Source organism: Aulonocara sp. 'chitande type north' Nkhata Bay, linkage group LG1, assembly GCF_057382095.1.
Source record: "Aulonocara sp. 'chitande type north' Nkhata Bay isolate Kocher_YH1m ecotype deep benthic linkage group LG1, A_spYH_male_GT1.1, whole genome shotgun sequence".
NCBI lineage: Eukaryota > Metazoa > Chordata > Actinopteri > Cichliformes > Cichlidae > Aulonocara > Aulonocara sp. 'chitande type north' Nkhata Bay.
Window position 1 is genome coordinate 40,799,730 of NC_141344.1, and position 9,198 is coordinate 40,808,927.

Consider the following 9,198-nt stretch of genomic DNA (forward strand, 5'->3'; position numbering starts at 1 on the left):
GAAAATATGTTAAACGTTTATTTTGTGACCCAGAAAGAATAATAAGAGTAATATTAAAACTAACTAGCTACCGCCATTGTTGGAAACTGAGCTGGGCCGCGCTATGAATTCTGGGACACAGCTGCTTCTCTTCTTCTTCTTCTTCTTCGGGGTTTAACGGCAGCTGGCATCCTTGTACATGCAGTGCTGCCATCTTCTGTTTCAGTCCGTTATTACACTCTTAAATCCTGCTACTTTATTCCTGCGTGTTTTGCGATCTTACAAACCTTCAAACGACGTGTCGACTATTAAATTTGTCGTCGACGATTTTGATAGTCGACGTAATCGTGACTAGTCGACAAATCGTGGCAGCCCTAACTCAGATTCAGACATCAGCAACACCCAGTGATGATTTATGCTGAAAACAGTTTTTTAGTACTGGAAAAAATTAACTGATGAAAAAAGAACAAAGGCTAAACTAAGTTAGCCCTAAGTTATTAAGCCGTATTGTATCACGCACTTAACTGTAGATTGTTATTCATACATTCATTTCATTACGTTTGGACAACTGTATTTCACTGTTTATATGTGTAAGAAAAAACTCCCTGGAATTCCTGCAGGTTGTTCAAAACGCTGCAGCAAGGCTTCTGACCAAATCTTCAAGTACTCACATGTGACGCCATCTTGGCATTGGCTCCCCATTGAATTCACATTCCACTTTAAGATTCTGATTCTGACTTTTAGAGCTCTCCATGGACAAGCAGCAGTTTACATTATTGAACTTCTACAGCCCTATGTCCCTAGCAGGTCCCTGAGGTCATGTGATCAGGGCCTACTTATTATACAGCATACGAGGCTTAGAACTAAGGCAGACAGAGCTTTTGCCTCTGTGGGCCCTAGAGGAACCCAGAGGCAGTAAATCGAGAGTAGTAGTAGTAGTAGTCAAGTATTTATTTATTGTCATTGTCAAAGAACAATGAAATTGCGTTTGGGGCTTCCGTACAACCCGTAAAAAAAAACAAATACCCCTTAAAACCCAAGTGTAAATATTTAACCCAGTGTGACTTCAGTGCAATGAGACAATCCTTAGCAACAACACTGGCCTACAGCACTGGCCTAAATCTCGGCAGTGTCTCTTCTTCCTCAAAAGACTTAAAGACTTCCATCTGCCTCTGAAGGTGCTCAAGAACTTCTACTCCTACACCATCCTGACGGGAAATACCTGCACCTGGTATGGGTAAAGCACCAAGCAGGACGAGCTCTCCAAAGAGTGCTTTGCTCTGCCGAACACATCATTCCCTCAGAGCTTCCTGACCTGCAGTCTGTTTACACCAAGTTGTGCAGTACCACAACCAGGAAGATTATGAAGGACCTCTTCCATCCCCACAATGGACTCTTCTCACTGTTGAGGTCAGGGAAGCGCTTCTGCTCCTTTAAGGCCAAAACAGGGAGAATGAGGAGGAGCTTCTTCCCCCAGGCTATTCAGGCCCTGAACCAGGTGTAGGACTGCAATCTCTACACATCACTGTACATGCACTTAACAACAACAATAATCGTCAGTTTTGACTGTTTGATCCAAGACTGTCAATCTGCACACGGCTGATTTGCACACCTTTTTATTTTAATTTTTAATTTCAGTGTGTTCTTGTATTTTTAATGGTTGAGAATTGCACAGCAATAAGCATTTCACTGCATGTTGTACTGTGTATGATTGTGTATGATAAATAAAATTTGAATTTGAAAATTGAGCCCTGTGGAGTGCCACATGACATAAGCATTAGATGCTTCAGAACTGCAAAGGTTTACAGACAAAGATCTATCTGCCAGATAAGACCTAAACCATTTAAGCACAGTGCAATGCAATGATGTAGCAAAGATATTAAAAATGTTGTGGTCTATTGTGTCAGAGGCAGCAGTTAAGTCAAACAAAACCAGAACAACAAGTTTACCAGTCACATGCGATAAGGATGTTGTTAAACACCCTTAATAATACAGATTATGTGCTATAAAGAGTTTTACCCAGCCTCCCTGGGAAAGTCTATGCCAGGGTGCTGGAAAGGAGAGTTCGTCCGCTAGTCGAACCTCGGATACAGGAGGAACAGTGCGGTTTTCGTCCTGGTCGCGGAACACTGGACCAGCTCTTTATCCTCTCCAGGATACTTGAGGGTGCATAGGAGTTTGCCCAACCAGTCTACATGTGTTTTGTGGACTTGGAGAAGGCATTCGACTGTGTCCCTCGGGGTGTCCTGTGGGAGGTGTTGCGGGAGTATGGGGTGTCTGCCCATTGCTACGGGCCATTCGATCCCTATACGACCGTTGCAAGAGCTTGGTTCGCATTGCCGGCAATAAGGATTTCTAGGCGCAGCCAAGTGGCAGAGGGCTTTCGCTTTGGTGGCCTCAGAATCTCATCTCTGCTTTTTGCAGATGATGTGGTTCTGTTGGCTTCATCGGGTGAAGGCCTCCAGCTCGCACTGGAACGGTTCGCAGCCGAGTGTGAAGCAGCGGGAATGAGGATCAGCACCTCCAAATCTGAGGCCATGGTTCTGGGTGGAGTGCCCACTCCGGGTCAGGGACGAGTTCCTGCCCCAAGTGGAGGAGTTCAAGTATCTCGGGGTCTTGTTCGCGAGTGATGGGAGAAGGGAGCCGGAGATCGACAGACGGATTGGTGCTGCGGCTGCAGTAATGCGGACGCTGCACCGGTCCTGAGTGTAAAAGCGAAGCTCTCAATTTACCGGTCGATCTACGTCCCTACCCTCACCTATGGCCACGAGCTGTGGGTAGTGACCGAAAGAACGAGATCGCGGATACAAGCGGCAGAAATGAGCTTCCTCCGAAGGGTGGCTGGCCTCTCCCTTAGAGATAGGGTGAGAAGTTCGGCCATCCGGGAGGGGCTCAGAGTAGAGCAGCTGCTGCTCCACATTGAAAGGAGCCAGCTGAGGTGGTTCGGGCATCTGACAAGGATGCCTCCTGGGTGCCTCCTGAGGTGAGGTGTTCCAGGCATGTCCCACCGGGAGGAGGCCCCGGGGCAGACCCAGGACACGCTGGAGAGATTATATCTCTCGGCTGGCCTGGGAACGCCTTGGTATTCCCCCGGATAAGCTGGAGGAGGTGGCTGGGGAGAGGGAGGTCTGGGCCTCTTTGCTTAAGCTGCTGCCCCCGCGACCCGACCTCGGATAAAGCGGATGAAGATGGATGGATGGATGGATGGATGGAAAGAGTTTTACCCGACCCACAGGAGGTTATTCATATCTAGAAAATGTTTTAGTTGACATGATACAATTTTCTCTAAAACTTTGGTAAGAAAAGGCAGCTTGGACTGAGGCCTATATTTAGCCAGTTCAGTGTACTCAAGAACAGGTTTCCTAAGCAATGGCTGCATTACTGCACATTTAAAATTTACAGGAACTAGACCAGAGGACAGACTGCTGTTTATAATAGCAAGAACAGACTGCCTGCCCTATAGCAGTCAAAAAAAAAGAAGAGCTGAGGCCTTAATATAGCGAACCACATCCTCTAAGAGTGAGAGGGTCACTGGCTCAAACTGAGTAAAAACAGCAGAAGGGACAGAGGCAGAGAGGCGAGTCAGCAGCTGTGATAACAGCCCTTGTGGTAGCAACCTTTAAAAGAAAACACACAGAAAACCATTGCATATATCAGGAGAAGCGTCTAAACAGAAACAGAGGCAAAGGTGTTAAATAACGTGGGCTATGGCTGTTTTAAGAAATGAAATCTGTAAAATATTCCTTTTTTGCCTCTTTAACAGTATTCTGGTAGTGACACTGGCAGTCTTACAATTTGAAATGACAGCTTTTCCATCTGTGCTCTGCTCTGTGACATTCCCTCCTGATAGCATGAGCTCTGTCATTAAACCAAGGTTCAGGTTTAGAATTAGGCTGCCTGACGTTACTAGCCAGAGATGAACTATTTGTTATTAATCTCCCGCTCTCTTCAACAGCTTGTCCTTTCCTCCAAGGATGGTTTGACAGGAAGAATAAAACCAGGAACAGGAAGGGCCACAAAGCTGATTAAAATCAGCAAAAAACTGAGAGGCAATGGGAGAGATAATAGCCCAACATTGCTGAACAGGAGGGCGAGCTGCAGTACATGTAAAACCCACATTAAATAAAACACACATCTGAGAGTACAGAGGTACAGACAGGTTAGTCACAGGGAGACTATATGAAAGAATAAGGTCTATTGTGTGTCTCCGCTTATGCAGGGCCCAGTACAGAGTGAGCAACAATAAATAAAAACAAGTTGCCCCCCCCCCCCCGTACTGGATAGAACAACAGGGGGAGACGAGCAACTCCTTTTTCCCACAGGATGCAAAATGCAGTCAGCTTATTGTCCCTGAAGCGTCCCGAGCAGGTGAACCTGTCATTAAATGGACATTAGCGCGTGATAATAGCAATAGAGGGGATCATAGCATTAAATGTGACCCATCCTTTCTTGTTGCCAATAAATGTCTTGAGCAGTAGATGGCAGCTAGAACTGGAATTAAATGTAGGCTCTTATCTTCACTTCATCTACGTCCATCCAATCCTCGCACCTTTGCGTCCCATGCAAGTCAGACTTCATGCTGCTGATGTGAGCAATTGCATAGAGTATGTGTCCTGGTGTGAAACCAGTTACTAGTGGTTTGCAGTGCATGCTCTCTGCATTAGTGGGAAACCACTAACTATTCTAGAGCACTCAAAGCACTTTATACAACATGCCTCATCCACCCATTCATACAAGGGTTTTTTTCAATGCTTAATTGCTTTCCATCTAACATTCACACATATTCATACTCCAGTGGTTGCATCATAGAGCAGCTTGGTATTAGTGTCTTGCTAGAGGATATTTGGCATGCAGACTGTCGCAGCCAGGGAACCACAAACCTTCCTATCAGTAGGCGACCCAGTCTACCTCCTAACTAGACACACCATCACGAGACATCCACTCACCATCCACTGCTCAGCCTCCTAGTAGATACACCTATGGTAACAACTTCAAAAATCCTACATAACCTTGTTCAAGTTATTTCATTCACAAGTTTTAAAAAAAATTGACCTCTAACCTTGACCATGAGGTCGATGTCACCGAGATTTGAAGTTCTCCAAGATTTGTAATAGATACACCCATGGTATCGATTTCAAAATCCTCATTATGGAGTTATCACAATCACAAATTTGTACAGAAGTCTGGTGAGGAACTTTGTCGCATGGAGTCACACAAACCACCTGCAACACCTCAAAGACTAAGGAACTGGTTGTGGACTTCGGGAGGTCCAGAGAAGGTCCACTGCCGGTTCAGATAGAGGGGGAGGAGGTGGTCAACAAGTACAAGTACCTCGGGCTGTGGGTGGACAATAAACTGGACTGGTCATGCAACACAGAGCACCTGTATAGAAAAGGCCAAAGCCGACTGTACTTCCTCAGGAGGCTGAGGTCTTTTAACATCTGCAGGAAGCTCCTGAGGATGTTTTACCAGTCGGTGGTTGCTGGAGTACTTTTCTATGCTGTGGTGTGCTGGGGGAGCAGCACAGCAAAGAAGGACTCATGCAGGCTGGAGAAACTGATCAGGAGGGCTAGCTCTGTGGTCGGCATGAAGCTGGACACTCTGGTGACAGTGGCAGAGAAAAGGACACTAAAGAAACTGATGGACATTATGGACAATGCTGGGCATCCTCTGCACACGGCCATTAACAACCAGAAGAGTCTGTTCAGTGACAGGTTGCTTCTCCCCAAGACAAGAACTAACAGACTTAAAAACTCCTTTGTCCCACACGCCATCAAACTGTTTAACTCCTCTCTGGAGGGGAGAGGGAGGGGAAACAGGAGGACAAAGGAGGGGGGAACAACTAAGCTGTAGTGCCTCTTCACCTCACTGTGCAATACCTTTGTTAATAGTCAACAGTGCAATAGACTCAATACTTGAAATGTGCAATTCACTTGTATTTTTATTTTTTATTCCTATTTATTCTATTTATCCCCTTTGTATATTTTATTTATATTTGTTTCTGTATTTATATATGTGTGTGTGTGTGTGTGTGTGTGTGTGTGTGTGTGTGTGTGTGTGTGTGTGTGTGTGTGTGTGTGTGTGTGTGTGTATATATATATAACAATTCTGTAACTGTAACTTCGGTCGTTGCTGTGCTTTTTTTGGAAGTCGAATTTCCCAGAGGAAGTTCTATCTTATCTCTTATCTTATCTCCTATCTTATCTCTTATCAGCTTTTTACAGCTGAAGGGGGAAAAAATTTAGTTTTCATGGTTTTCAATTCCGCAATTCAGCAAAAATGGTCAAGGGGGGGGGCAGACACAAATGGCCAGCATGAAGCCCAGAGGGCTAACTTAATCTAATGCAATGTTTAAATTAAGGTCCCAGTATGCCTGCCACAACATCATCTCACAGTCACTTGTACCTGTAGGACTATTGTTCCAACATCTCACTCTGTGTACCTGTATGTCTCTAAGCTCCTGTATTTGAAATATCACTGAAATGGTAGGAAAAACCGTTACAAAGCACACTTGTGTCTTCAACCCAGCTGGATCAGGAAAAGCCTGATGCACCAGGTTATAACAATTGAGACCTGGTAACACAAAGACTGTGTTCTAACTTCTCAACATGACATGAGAACATGACATTGACTAAAATCATCCACATTTTTCTAACCGAAAACCTTAGATGACGAGTACAGGCTGTGAGGGACAGTTCCCTGTACAGCGGTATCCAAGCCCTCACTAACTACAAAGGATAGAGCCCCCCCAAGCCCCAAAATCACCCTCAAACTCGCGAAAGGAGCTCAACACCTTCTTTGCTTAGGTTGAGGTGGACTGCTCAGTTTGCTCTCTGTGGACTAAAGCTCAGCATTCAACACTATAAAGCCAGACATCCTCATCATCAAACTGGACCATCTTCATACCCCCCCCTACCAACTGCTCCTGGATCAAAGACTTCCTCACAAACCGGCCTCAATCAGTCCAACTCGGACCCCAAACTGGGTGTTTGGTACACAGACCACTACTGAGAAAAGCAAGGCTACGCAGAGGGTAATGACACTGCCCAGAAAAATCATTGGCTGTACTCTGCTACAAATTTTGTGGAGGGTGGCACACTGGTCTGGTGCTCATTGGTCTGGTCTAGAACAATGACGAGTGACGAGTCTGCATACAGACAGGAAATAGCAGTCAGAACCACCTGGAGCTGAACCTGCTCAAGATTGTGGCGATATTGGATTGTCGGAGACCCCCCCACGCCTTCGTCCCTCTCACCATCCTGAACAATAAAGTATCCGATGTGGATCACGGATTTGAAGTGGTCCTCACATCAGTCTGTCTGGAACAAGGCCCAGCAGAGGTTGTATTCCCTGCAGCAATTCAGGAAGTTCCACCTGCCACAGGAGCTGATGGTCATCTTCTACACTGCAGTCATCCAGTCTGTCCTGTGTACATCAATCATTGTCTGGTTTGGCTTAGCCACGAAGCAGGACAGGGCCAGACTGCATCAGAGAGGATCCTCAAGCAGAAAACATCTCTGCAGATCCTGGACATAAACTGTTCTATTTTTACAAAAACCAGCCACCACTCAGCCATGACTCAGGTCATATGCATATTGTACTGCACAATCTGCACTATTCAAAATTAATACTTAAGGTTCATCCAGGTTGCTCTATGTTCAGCCTATTTATATCTATCATTCATGCCCAGCTGCAACTTGTCATAGTTTGTATAGTTTCTTAAGACCTTCCACAACTTGCACTTTTCTAACTTTCTAACCTCGTATTTATGTTCTCCTTCTGTATATATGACTTATTTGCTTATTTAAAAATGTTTATTTTTTACATGCAGAGAGTAAAGCGAACCTGAGTCAAATTCCTTGTTTGTGTGCACAAACGTGGCCAAATAAAGAAGATTTTGGTTTTGAATCAATGCATGCAACACCTGTTTCAGGTAGAGAAAGGCAGCAGTGTCCTCAAGATTGCTTGTTTATTTCTTTTCATTCAAAAGACCCTCAACGGCAGTAAATGTTTCTAAAATAGACAGTATAAAACTGTGGGTGATTATCTACATCCATCTTTTATACTGAGTATAGTTACATCTCCTGTTCCAAATGTATCCTGAGCTATGAATGGTTTCTTATTATCCTACAAAGTATCAACAGGCTTTTTCAGTGCAAAATCTAAACAATTAAATGAATAGATACAAAAAAATAGAACAAAAAAGAAATCTCAGAAATCATATTGACTTTAAATGTTGATGACAGGAATTTAAACTCCTCAACAGTTTACTCAGTCACACAAAGAAATCTGTGAAATTGCACTTTTAATTCCGGTTTCCTGTTAATTGCAGTGTGGAGAGCAAATGATCAGGATACTCCAGTCACTCTTTTGTCAAACTTGAGCAGCAACACAACCATCACAGGGGCTTTAATGGGGACAAATAAAATGTGATAGGCTAAGATAACAGCCACTATACAGATAAGATTACCCAAACTGCTAATACATAAACTGTGCCTCTAGGCTGTTGGCTGAGCGTGAGGGTGGGCTTCCCTGCGCCACAGACGGACATCCTGCGCTGAGCGAGGACAGAAATACTTACAGAAGTCGTCCTCCGACAGCAGCTCATCGCCCATGACTGCTGCTCCTCAGAGCCGCTTCTACCGGCCCGGCTCCTCTTCCATCACTCGAGCCCGTTATCCTTCTCCAGCACAAGTTTATCCTGCGTGCTAACGTCAGTACATTTGTCAAGCTACACATGTCAAAACCAAAGAACCACCATATCCGGTCTATACCTTCAAAATAAAGCGAGCACGTCTTCAAAGCAAAAACGACGCTTCTCGGTCTTTTTCTGGCAGACAGCGAAGCGTGACATTCCCGTCACCAACTGCTGTGATCTATGGACTCAACTCACCATAAACCACATATTTAATAAACAGATAGATCTATCTAAAATAGACTTTTGGCCTGATAGATTTCACTTGGGACCAGCTCCCAATTTGGATTCTGGAGACAGACACTATCTCTACTTTTGAGATCAGGGTTAAAACTTTTCTTTTTGATGAAGCATATAGTTAGGGCTGGACCTGGTGACCTTGAATCCTCCCTTAGTTAAGCTGCAGCAGGTGTGGGGATTCTGTGTTTCTTCTTCACTCACCTCTCTGTACTCAGTTATTAGTCATTATTAATCTCTGGCTCTTTACCAGAGTGTCTTTATCCTCTCTCCCCCTCCTCACCCAT

General features: G+C 44.7%; 1 protein-coding gene across 4 annotated transcripts in view; it reads right to left on the minus strand.

Moving 5' to 3' along the window:
* ankdd1a (ankyrin repeat and death domain containing 1A) overlaps positions 1–8,711 on the minus strand; it is a 35,506-nt gene extending 26,795 nt beyond the window's left edge. For 2 of the 4 annotated variants that reach the window (XM_086296360.1, XM_086296331.1), the window contains exon 1: positions 8,561–8,711. In XM_086296360.1, coding sequence (XP_086152486.1) covers positions 8,561–8,594 — 34 coding nt within the window. In that variant the 5' untranslated portion in view covers positions 8,595–8,711. Of the gene's footprint in view, positions 1–7,234; positions 7,393–8,560 lie in introns of those variants that run through there. The other 2 variants (XM_086296350.1, XM_086296341.1) reach the window with 2 other exon arrangements.
* Between the last annotated feature and the right edge of the window lie 487 nt (positions 8,712–9,198).